At 34.7% G+C, this 13,078-nt stretch overlaps 1 protein-coding gene across 3 annotated transcripts in view; it reads right to left on the reverse strand.

Annotated features, from left to right (window-relative positions):
- Nucleotides 1-13,078, reverse strand: part of IDE (insulin degrading enzyme) — a 50,283-nt gene that overhangs the window by 9,193 nt on the left and 28,012 nt on the right. For 2 of the 3 annotated variants that reach the window (XM_054382663.1, XM_054382661.1), the window contains exons 14-19: nt 11,077-11,221; nt 8,143-8,253; nt 6,004-6,124; nt 3,530-3,621; nt 2,497-2,608; nt 1,280-1,447 (exon numbers count right to left, since the gene is read on the reverse strand). In XM_054382663.1, the coding sequence (XP_054238638.1) occupies nt 1,280-1,447; nt 2,497-2,608; nt 3,530-3,621; nt 6,004-6,124; nt 8,143-8,253; nt 11,077-11,221 (749 nt within the window). Of the gene's footprint in view, nt 1-1,279; nt 1,448-2,496; nt 2,609-3,529; nt 3,622-6,003; nt 6,125-8,142; nt 8,254-10,426; nt 10,572-11,076; nt 11,222-13,078 lie in introns of all 3 variants that reach the window. The other variant, XM_054382662.1, reaches the window with a different exon arrangement.

Here is a 13,078-nt window from a genome sequence, read left to right on the forward strand (position 1 = left end):
TTCATCATGCTCAAACTCTTCAAAAGCTTCTAATTTACCTGAACAACCTCTAACCTGTTATTTTCCTGTTCAAAGGTAAGCCTTGGACTTTGATCACTGGTATTTATTTTGGAAGTCATCTGGTCACAGTTGACATGTGAAGTGAAAACTAACAAAGCCACCATAAAACATCTTGACTTTTTTCTTCCCCCATCACAGACAACCTTTCCTCTTTTTCATACTGCTAAAGCATTTATTGCATGAGTTCTTGTCACTGCTTCTACCGTTTAGCAAACTTGTAACTCATTAACTTCTTCTTCCCTTTACTGTCTCAGAGACTGTACTGATAGTTGATGAAGTTTACTCATTTTTTCTAGATTTCTACTGTCTTCCCTCCTATGTCTTGTGAACTCATTTGTCAGTTAGTGCTGGACAAACTCACCCAGTTCTTCCTTACTGGTTCCTCACCTCCTCTTTAGCCATTTCTTCCAATTTCTATACAAAGCCTGACACCAGCATATTCCAAAAATCTGCTAAGTAACCAGGATTCTGTCCTATTTTCAGCAGCTACCTAAACAGTTAAAATCCCTATGATGTTGGCTGGGTCTGCTAGTTGCTCTCAAAAAAGTCTAATCTTGGTGATATCCTGGGTAGTCATGACACTGAGACATTCACCTGCTTCTCACCACTAGGAAAACAGTACTCCTTCCTCCTCATCAGTGCTTCAAATATGAAAACACCCATGCAATGTCCCTGTTTTTGCAAGTTACCCTGTTCTTAGTCTTACTGGTTCAGGCAATAATTATTTGTATTTATTGGTAAACCACTGCACTCTTAAAAGCCTGGAGTGCATTTAGGTCTTCACCAACGTGGCAGCTTACAATTAACCTCACAGCAGTATTGCTGAGACAGGGCTCATGAACCATCAAGTGCACCTCAAAGTAGGATTAGAAGCAGAAAGACCAAACTAATGGAACTGAAGTTTTAAGAAGATCTAAAATATAGGAAACTGATCTAATCTCCTTGTGGCAAAAATTCTAAATAGGAAATTTTCTGTACAGTGATCAAACTTTTTTATAAACCAGAGTTGGTTTCAGATAGTTCAGGCTTGCTTCTTCTCAATTTAGAGTGTGTGAACAGTAACATCCCTTTGAGTCATCAGCAGTCAAAACGATTTACTAAGTGCCCTTTAAATGGCATTCACTAAGCAGGGAAAGAACACCCCAACATGTCTCATTTAAGTGTATGAATATGCCTGCATGTCTGTATGCAGACACATAATCACTAGGGGCAAACTTACCTAATTGTTCCTTGGTGCGAAGAGTATTGAAGCACGGTTCTGAGATAATTTGACAGAAGAGCTCCAGAAACATATTCTCAGAAGTGCTCTGCATGTCTGTTTGGTAATATATTTCAATTCCACAATTGTTGTGAACTTCATTTCTCTGTTGATATACAAACCAACCTCCTAGAAGACAAAGTTTTCAGTTTATAAATATATACATTCTTATTGTCCACAATTAAAAAAAAAAGTGGTCTATCACTTGTGGAAGGAAATTATAACAAATGGGTTAGGAGTGTTAAAGCAGAATTTCTGCTTACAGCATACTTTTCATGAAACAAGTAAAGAAAAGATTAACACAATGAAATGTCACAGCTTGAACACATCACCAAGTAAACTCAAACTGTCTGTTTCTCCTCAAACAAATATTTTTGGAATTGGACTGGAATTCTGCACTGTCTCTATTGTGTAAATAGTTACAAAAGACAATTTGTCAGAAACGCTTATGAACATTAAAAATAATTCAGCGTTTAATACCAGTAACTTCTTTGATATATGGTAGTTTCCATAGGCTGATGATCAAATATATGTAATAGGCTTTGGCTGTAGCTACATGTGTTATCACTCCTGTGAAATTCCCATCAATTCCTTAAAGTGACTTTCTTACATATGATTTCTTTTGCATAGTATTAGTAAAATCATATATAGACACTATGAGACCAAAATAATTAATATCTTAGAAAACAAAGAAGTTACTTGTGTAAGAGCTTTTAGTTTTCTCAAAATGCAGTCATTTAGGATAATCCTTCACTGAATGGTCAATTAACACTTGAACTGCTCAAACGGTGCTTATCCAAACATGTATGCTATTTGTTACAGGGAGTGGGACACAAATCACACCAACTGAATTAGGATTGAATCACATAATCATAGAATGGTTTGGTTTGGAAGGGACCTTAACAATCACTTAGTCCCAACCCCCAAGAAGTCCCATTTACACCCATGGATTGAAAATGAAGTAAAATTAATTTTCCAGTATATCAGAAAGATCATAAATTAATACAGAATTTTATTAAATATAAAGATATAATTAGGAGGTGGCTTTGTTAAAGTTTAAAAAATCTGATTTTGCAAACAAACTCCTAGCAACAGAGTAATAGTTTCAATTCATTAGCAAACAGAGAATCTCAATTTAATATGCATTAAAAAGCGTTAAAGAAAATAATTTGACTTACTGTCAGGAAGTTGCACTTCTCTGTATCTCACTAGCTGACTGGGAAGGAGTGGCTTTGTATGAGCATGTTCAATGAGAGTGTCTTCAACCATCTGCATAATTCCTAATGCAGCCTGAAAAACAGAAGAGGATTTCCAACAGTCATTCATTCTGTACCTAACAGCAGGGCAACATTTTCCAATTTTTGATGGTGACATGAGAGAAAAGAAAAAAATTAAGCCAGGAATATGAAGTAGGGATACTGTAATTTAGTGTAAACACAGAAGTAGATGACAGGAAGTAGTGGCCTGGGGGCCAAGGGTTTTGTGGATTTTTCTTTTACATTTATCTTGCCTACATGTTTAACTACTACTACTCCTCTCCAACCCTTCAGAAATTAAAGTTCAATGAACTTCTTTTTCCTTTCCCTTCAACACTTTGATGTACTCATCTCTCAGAGTTTGAAAATGAGATACCTACAATGTATATTTGCAAAACAAAGGATATCTAAGCAGATGAAATTTAAGAAAATAAATTAATGGTTAAGTTCAAACATGCATTCCTTTGACGTACCAGTAGTACTAGGATTCACTGCCCTACTTTCTTTTATTTGATGGATTAAAACAGTAATTAACAATCATACCTTAATTTAACATGCTTTAACTTCAAAAGCTTTATTTGTTAAGGATTAGGTGCTCTTCTAGCCTACATATGGGAAATTACAACAATTTGCTACAAAATAGTTCTGTCTGAAAGCCAAAATCTCTCAGTCTGTACTTCCACAAACTCATGACGCAAGTGATTTTATCAAAAACATGCAAAAGGCTAGTCTTTGTTACTTAGCCTGGAAGACCAAAACAAGGCAGCAATTAGCCTCATAAATGTGAAGTAGAAAAAAATGACACTATGACACACATATAAAAATAAAATATGAAGTCGAATAATGAAATCACATGATCAAACTGCTTTAACGTCTGGGATTAAACTAGTCTTCCATTTTCTATTGCTGCTTTTGAATAAAAAATTGTTTTATTAAAAAGAAGCATCACACCAACCTGTTTTGTTATATTGCCATGGACGAGAGCTTCAATATGTAACCGTGACAACAACTGAGCTATAAAGGCCTTGAGACGGGGAAGAGTGACATCTAGAATAGATATTTACACAGTTAAATCAATTACACACATTTTAACATTAAGAAATACCTAACTTATCGTTAGATATGCTGTATTCCTTAGAGGAGGACAAACTCATCATCATGAAAAAAATTAATCTCTCCTTAAAAATACAACATTGGAAAGCATCCAGGTCTTAATAGCAGTGCCCATCACAGTTCGTTCCACATAAAGTCTGATATGAGTTCCAAAAGGAAAAGTTAAAAAGAAAAAAAAAGAGGAAAGAAAAAAGCCTTTTTCCCAATCATGCTGAACAAATATTCATTCTGCAGAGAAAACAGCTGCAATCATTCAGGTGGTGTTCCAAGACAAAGCCTTAGTTATTAACTAAACAAGCAGCACTCAAGAATTACACTGTGCGTTTACCATCAAACTGAAAAAAGAATGTCAACTCAAATATGGTGTTTTGATTGGATCTTTGTAACAAACAATATACAAGAAAAACATTTTGCAATGTTTTCCAGAGTACACATACACACACATCGTATGCTAGTCTGTCTTTGCAAAGCAGATTTCATATATAATGCAAAGTATAATTTAACGCATGGAATCAATGGAGTAAGAGAGGAAGGATGGTTGAATGGAAGCAGTTCTTATCTCTATTATTAATTCCCTTACTCTACAAGAATACCAACACTATATCACCAAATCTATTAATATATCTTTTTGTCATTTTCTCAACTAAAATAAAAACAATAGTGGTGTATTTCACAAGTGTTTTGAAAAGACAAATGCAATCAGAACTATGAGATCACTTGGTTATTCAGTGGGGGATACATACATATCCCACAGATTTGTGATATATATATATATATATATATATATATATAATATATATATATATATATATATATATACTGTGCTTATCAGTCTTTCTTTTTCTTAAAAGAGGTAACTGACCACCAGTAAAAAATTCATTTCCATATTTTTCCAATTCCTAATCAACTTTTTATTGTTATATACTCCTAACCTGAATTTTTACCTCAAGAATGAATTATTAATAGTGCAAAAGACTACAATCACACTGAGTGCAAGAGATGGAAAGAGAAAAAATGAAATCATGGAAACTTCCTGTACTTCAAGCAGATTTCCAGCAGTGCTAAGTAGACAGCATTCCTTTCCAGAATTCCATTTTTAGTCACCCTTATGCTGACTACAGTAGTACTAATCTTATAAAGACAAATTACACACGGGACAGAAAATCTTGTATTTTTTCAAAATCCAGTAGTCATTAAAACAGGAATGACCTACATATAGGTGAACCCACTGCCACGAAAATCAGCATTAGTTCTGTCACTGACTTCACAGGAAAAACTGGCATGACTGCTAATCTCAGGGATACCTGCAACCATTCAACTGAACTTTTATCCTGGAGCAATCCTGCAGAAAAAAAACCAAAGCCCTGTGTGCACCCAAGGCATCTAAGGAGGCAACCTTAATGAAGCAGTAGCAGGCTTTCACAACTATGCATACGTATTCTGAATCCACCCCCTCAAATAAATACAAATAAATACAAAAGCAGATATTCTTCTTGAAAAGAATGTCTTGGTGCATTCAGAAAAGGTATTACAAGATATTTTGTAAATCGCCCCAGTAACTGCCTTTTGTTGTAACACAGCAAGACAAAGGTAGGGAAGAGTACTTCTGCTCTTGCTTAAATCAGTTCAATATCTTAGTCTGAAATTTCTTTTTCCCCCAAGGGGGCACTTGCTCTTTGTCAAGCACCATAACATTCTTTATTATTATTGTCTACGGATATTCTACCAAGTTAGGATTCCTTGATAATGGAAAAAAACAAGTATGCACATTGAAATGTATCTGCACTGTACTTCCCAATGTGTCTGCAAGATGTCAACTAGAATCAAATTATTTTAGCAGTTCTGGCTTAGCACTGGATTCACCATAACTAGGCTCATAACCCACCACCACCGCTAAGCCACTACCACTAAATCATGTCCCTAAGCACCACATCCATATCTTTTAAATACCTCCAGGGATTGTGACTCCACCACTTCCCTGGGCAGGATGTTTCAATGCCTGATAACCCTTTCTGTGAATAATTTTTTCCTAACATCCAACCTGAACTTCCCATTTGAGTTTTGCCTGAACTTTTACCTGCAATTTTTGCCTTTTGGGGCACTCAACTACTTGCCTGAATTACTATTCTTTCTAGAAACTGGAGGACAACTGCAAAGGCACTGACACCCACCAGCATCAGCTCAGGTCTGGCACTGCAGGGGCTTTACTTGAATAATGATCAGAGTTCAAAATAGGTACCTTAATTAGTTTAGTAACAAGACATTTTCCATAAGCAAACCCAGAAATAATAAAGTCTCAAAGTGGCAGAACATTACCATCTAGAGCTTCTTTTAATTCATCTTTGGTCCAAGCAACTTCTGTCATCAGGAGTCGGAGATAATATATTGCATGCTGGTGAGGCTGTTCAGCTCTGAAGTTGTTAAGTGATCTCATATACTAAAACAAAATAATTAAGTTCAAATTACAGAATTCTATTACTAAACATAAAATATTAATCTTATACTCTTTACTTTGTGTACCGTCAAAAACATACACTTCAAATGTCAAGAATGTTCTCGTGCTTGTTAGACCTCTTCAAAAATTGTTAAATCACCTTAGTAATAATGTGGGCTTCTGAGCCTATGGATTAAGCAGTAATCATTAAGAGAGTTAAAATGAGAAAGAAATCTCACTTCTCCATAAAATTAATGACTGGAAATTAAATTAATGCAGTCAGACCTAAGTAAGCATTTAGATCGAGTTGCTCAACCAAGGAAACAGACATTTTATGATGACTGTCCGGGGAGGTGAAGAGAATATCACTAACATAAAATGGATTTTTCTCTCAGTTGCTTTCCTGTCTGACAATTAGAAAAATACAGGAGCATCTGGGAAATTCTTTGCACTCCATGCCGGGATAAAGGAGGTATGAGATAAGCATCAGTGAGCGCTACCAAAGAAACTCCTTGAGAATCCAGCTGCACATTTAAAAATAAGTAAAATCTTTCTCCTATACCAGAGGAACTGGAAAGTGCAAGGTAATAGTTCTGGAAAGCTGGGATCATTTCCAATACAGGAGAAAAGTTACTAATTTCAGGGCACATGAGTGAGAAACAGCGAGCATGAGGTTGCTAAGGGTGCAACCTTCTATCTGTTCCAAACTGAAGACAAAAGTTGTTATCTCCCTTATCTGTTAGATGTATGCATGAGGGGGAAAACTGCAGTCTCCCAAAAACTTTTGTATTTTGTCCTTATTTTATATACACAAAACGCCTATGTAACACAAGTCTATGAAATGACAAAACATGCAGAAAAACAGTTCAAGCAGAGAAAGATCTTAAAGAAAATAATACATAACAGATCCTTCACATTCATGTAGGTTGTGGGTTTTTTTACTTTGTCATTTGGCATGTCCAGTTAAAGTTTTCAGATAATTAATGTATCCCAGATACATGGCCCTAAATAAAATGCTGTTGCAATAAATCTACCTCATGTTTGATGTGATGTCCCATCTGCTTAAACTTTCCTACAAAATAGTAATGAACTCAAGAAGGCCCTGGTGTCTGTCTAGGCCAATCATGTGTTCACATATCACCAACAGCAGAGGATTAAATAAAATTGTATCAAGCATGGAGTGATCCTTCTTGCAGTCTTAGCTCTCTCATCTACTGCAGACTATCTGCTAGCTTTCTGGGGCAGAAATCAGCCTGTTCCCTTACAACTGTCTAATCCTTGTGTAGTCATTTATACCTCCACCACAACTCATTGCTATGAGTGTCAATATCTAATTTGTTAATTTCCTTTGTTTTACCTCTGTCTTGTTCTAAAGAAAGCACCAGAAGAACAATTATCTTTTTTTTTTTTTGCCTAGGAAATGTAATCACTGTCCATAAATTTACCTCAGGAGCTGAACAAAAATAATCTAATGTACGTTCCATTTATATATACATCTGCCATTATATTTACAAAGTGAGACTTCCAAACATCAGCATGTACTTAATCAAGGTTTTGCATCACAGGTTCTTTGCCCAGGAGCAGAGCTCCTCTTCACATGTGAAGGGAAGAAATGTTGAAAATCTTTTCAACATTTCTTTTCCCTCTTCATCCATTTTCACCTTCTTTTATGACCAGATCCCATGGGAGCCTTTCCAAATGGAAAGTTATGAAGTTAAGATTTTCTTTCCCCTTGACTCCTTCTTAGATTTCTCTCCTATCAAAGCAAGTTGCAATCCCTTGATCAATCATAAGAAAATGATTTCAGGGCCAGCTATGTTTAACCAAAGGATCTAATATAAACACTCGAAGGAACTCATGGGCACAAAAAAGCCAAGAGTTAAAAAGAAAAAACTTCTGCAGTCAAAATGAGGCAGAATTTCACTCTGAATTTCCACAGATAATCAGCCCTCAGATTTCATTTCAAGTCAATGCACTCAATTTTAAATCATTCCAAACTGTAGATTTCTCATGCAGCTTACCGCTTCCTTGATAATTTCAAATCGTTTTTCATCAATCTCAAAAGTAGCCATTTTCTCAATGATCTTCTTGAGCAAGATATGTTGCTTGTCATTATAACCTTTTACAGAAAGCTATAGAAAAAATGCATAATTTGCTTTAAATGTGGAAGATAAAAGAATAAAACAATTATCAAGTCTTATATAATTCAGTGAAGAATATGTTTTTCAACACTTACTCTACACTCGACATTACTCAGCATTAACTTATTCTGAAATAAAATCCCTTTACCCACCAAAAGATAACTGATGAATGTAACACTGCACATACTCTCAGGAGTTATGAATGTAGAGAATTCATGTCAATTCCTGTCAATGTAAGCAAATTGTATTCAGAATACATATTTTTAATCATTACCAAGTATTCAGTCCATTCAGTAAACTGTACATTTGAGGTACTGAATTTGTTTTACTCTAGGTTTCTCATTTTAGTAAAGAAATCTAGGTGCACCATCTTCTTAAATATTCTCTCCAATTTACTTTTAACCTTGATTCATATTTATCTTGTGGCTCAAAAAATACTTTATGGAAGTAAGCTGTACTGTAAGAAAAGGGATACTGTCAACAGCAGCACAATTCATAACCAGGATGGCACTGGGCTGAAACACCAAGGTAGTTAGTTAGTCTACAACCATAATGAAATATTGGTCTGATCATGCACATTTTTTTTCGAAGTATACACAAAATAAACCTGGCCATTTAAAAAAACACAAAAGTTTAAAAATTACTACATGATTGCAGCAACATATAGAAAGTTATTCTAATGAAAAAAGGCATTAGAATGCCTTTTTTGGGGGGGAGGGGGAAAAACCCAAATTTTGCCCTCGAAACAGGAGTTAATTGATCTGTGCTGTTTAGTTATTAAGGACAAAACTAAATTTTAGGCCATAAACCTACATACAGGTGAATTCCTGCTTTCTGATAGGAATAATGTTTTCTTGTATAGTTGCTGAAACATAGCTGAAACGTGACTTTGAAGAAAAAGCTAGCGTAAACGGAATTATGACAAAGGCTGATATCCTAAACAGCATTAGAATCCTAAATAGCATTAGAACCCAAACTGTTCCAACAATCATCATGAGTGATTCTCAGTGTAGCATCTGTCCTTGAAGTATCAACATTGTACAGTTGCACCTACTGACTACAAAACTTCCCATGATATAGAAAAGATGTACCCAGATTATCAAAACCAAGTAAATTTATTTTAGTATGTGGAAATAGAATCTTTACAAAGAATACAAAGACTCTACAGAAACCCCCAGCTAATACTTAAAATAACTCTAAGCTTCTAAACAGTGACTAAAAATGAAGAAAATTACACATATGCACACCTCTCTTTAATTTTTCTTTCTTTTTAGAATTTTTTTAAAGGAGTTAACTCTTGACATGGAAACATCAGCAAGTTTTGAAACTGAGAATAGATAATTAAGTTTGCAGTAAGTTCAGTGAATGCTACCAGGAAATGAGATTTGCGTTGGATTAAAAAAAACAAACAAACAAACAAATTACCAAAACCAAGAAACTGCAGCACCCTCTTTCATATACAAAATGTAAAGACAATATATACTATATTTTTTACTAAGATGCTTTGAAAAATAATCATTCTATAGGAAATTTTAAACAAATTTTGGTATAAAATTAGGCTTAATAAAGCTTTTAATAGAATTTAAAGAGATACTATTAAAAAATCACCTATCATGAATCTCACAGGAGAAGCTGAGTAAGAAATAACCATTTACCATAATATTAGTACTTATCAGGTAAGTATTGTTGGCTTTTTAAAACACATTATAAAACGTGTAATAAAACCAAACACTAATAAGAAGAAGCCATTAAGTATCTAGCATTGCATTCTAAGGAACACATGCACAATATATTTCCACAGCTCACTACAGCAGAATTAGGGAATTACAACAAAATTTGTAATGCTGAGATTCACTCAACAGAAAAGTTAATCTTTTTATGTAGAAATGAGCAATATTACCGTTCAAGATAATCATGCAAGCAAGGAGAAATGTGAATTAGAATGCAACCATTACACTGCACACATGTCCACAAGACACTGCAATTTTAAATACATCACTCAGTACTGATTAAAATATAGTTTTGCTTTGCCTTTAATTCATGAGCTATATGCAAGGGAAAAAAACATTAGCCATCTCATTTAGAAATGCAGAAGTCGAATGTTTTCTCCAAGCTCAACAACTCCCAAGCTGTTTCATTTCCTCCTGCATTTTTTCTTACTTACAAGTATTGCATTCATTCCTGATGCAATGCCATAGACCAAACCTGAGAGGCGTGCTGCATATGTATACTCTTTTAAATCATCCTTCAATAACCTGATAAACAGGTATGTCATGTTGCAATGGAGAGGATCAGCATAAATGTAGCGACTAACAAAAAGAAAAACAAAAGAAATGCTTTGATACCTCAAGCAGTGACAAAGTAATGGATGAAGAAACATGACTGAAGAGTATGTATATGCAGCCTCATGATCAGTAGTTCTTGAATAGGAAAGCTGAAGTGTACCATTTTATTTAACAGCATGAAAATATTTGACAAACTGAGATAAATATGTAAGCTTGGATTAGGGTTGCTTTTTTCTTCTTTCTTTTTTTTTAATGGAAGAACAAATCTTAAAGCTAATTAATTTAATTAATGGTATAAAAATAAAGAAGAAAATTTGCTTAATATGAATGGAAAAATTGTTGAAGGCTTTGAATAAAATTCAACTTAAAATTCAAATTAAAGAAAGGATGGTTAATAACCAAGACCAAAAGGAGTACAGCCTTAGACCCATTTTTTTAAATAGCAGTCCTTCCATCAAATCAATATAAAAATCTTGATGAGTGGAAGTAGTTTTAAGGCTCTAAGCTCTTCCTTGATTTGGGTACTTACATACATCCCATAGATGGTATTTTGGAGATCATAGTTCAAGCCAGCTAGTTCTGCTGCATATGCATACTCGTTGAGGGAGTCTTTGAGTAGTTCAAGGTACAAATAGGCCATGTTACAATGCAAGGGATCCACGTAAGCAAATGGGCTGGAAGAAAATGTTGAAAGCAAAACATGCAGTTTAAAATTATTTCTCAGTTTCTTTTGGCCTTTTAAGTTTCATCTGAAGGAAATAATATTTACTGCAAGTATGCTGATGGATCCCATTACGAAGAATTCCTATTTTTGAAGGCAAATATGAACATACCTGAAAATAGTTACTTAGCTCACTTACAGTTTGAGTGGTGTTGAAATATATTGAAGATTCCAGGGATATACTATTATTTGTGGTCACAAATCAAGACACATTAGATTTACTTTGCTGCACTGTCAGAATTCACCAAGAATAAACTAAATACACTGTGAATAATCAACAATTTAGTACATTGAAATGAAAGCCCACATACTGAACACTAATTAATTCTTCCACACTATCAGAAAACAAAGTAGTTTCTATTATGAAAATTAAATGATTAGCGATCTGTGGTATGAAAAATATGCAGTATGTGCTACATTCAGCTCAGAACAAAGTCTGGCATATCCATTTTCATACCATTGCAATGATTTTTTAATAGCAACCACTGCACAAGCTCCAGTGTTGTACGACCGCAAATAATACTGTCAAAAATGTCACAAAAAGAGAAAGACAACTCAAAGACTCAAGCCAAGTTTCAGTGGTGCTAATTGTTAAATACCTGTGTATTTTACAGATTTGCAAAGACAAGTTATGTGCACCATAACTGAATATTTATTTCTAAAACTTCTGAAGTGCACATAAATTTATTGTCAATTTCACAGAAATAAATTAGCAGTATCTAAACCAATTATTTGGCAGGATATGGACTGCAATTCAAAACCACACTATTTGCATTTGTTTTTCTAAGCAGTCACTAACGGTCACATTCACCTGCTAATATGTATATGTTTATAGTTATACAGCATTGTAGTGCATAGTGTATACCAATATTAATTTAGTAAAATGAAGATGAGATTGCCACAACACACATGCTGACATGCAGATTACAAGAATCTGCTACAAGGCAGCATAGCTATCATAATTCAATCTAGAATTGGGGCTAAAACCTTGTATTAAACCCCATGTTATAAAAATGGTTTTATTCACCAGTTCACTTGGCCACAAAAACTATGGGTGATTTTATCAAGTCTTATGACTAAACACTACATATTTCACCAGTGTCTCCCATGACCAGCAATGACAGCATCGCCACTCTCGAGAGAGATAAACTAAGAATCTTCATTAAGCACCAAAACCAGACAAATCTGATAGTAACTTCTAGATGCACTAGATGACCTTTAAAGGACCCTTCCAAACCAAATCATTCTGTAACTCTGTGATACTGTGCACATACCTTTGTGTGCTCTACATAAAATCGTTACCTTTTAATCATTCATACACTGGCATAGAGACTGGATCACTCAGTTTGGAATTGATTAAAAAAAGGCAAAAACAGGCAACCCATAACAAATTCAGTGTCCATCCATAACTTCTTATTCTGGATTTTGGACAAACACAGTACAAGGGAAAGCCATCAAGTACAAACAAAGACAGCAAAGAATTGCAACTGTTGTCCTCTGAATAAGAGATGGGCAGTTACCATTTAGTTCTTCCATTTCATTACACACTGAAGTTAGAACAGTTGTCGTGTTTGCCCTGTGGTTTCAAAAAGCAAAAATAAAGACGACAGCTATTTTCCCAAACTAGTACCAACATGAGAACCAAGATCTGATGCTCTCTGATAAATTCTCTGAAATCCTCAAGAAATAATTCAATTCAAACAAGGACTCGACACTGTGTGTAGGAGCATCTAATGGAGCCCACAGAACAGTCTTTCCACAGATATCACTGAATCATTTAATTACACCACTCTCAGTAGTCCTGCACAGA

Source organism: Indicator indicator, chromosome 7 (genome assembly GCF_027791375.1).
Source record: "Indicator indicator isolate 239-I01 chromosome 7, UM_Iind_1.1, whole genome shotgun sequence".
Lineage (NCBI taxonomy): Eukaryota > Metazoa > Chordata > Aves > Piciformes > Indicatoridae > Indicator > Indicator indicator.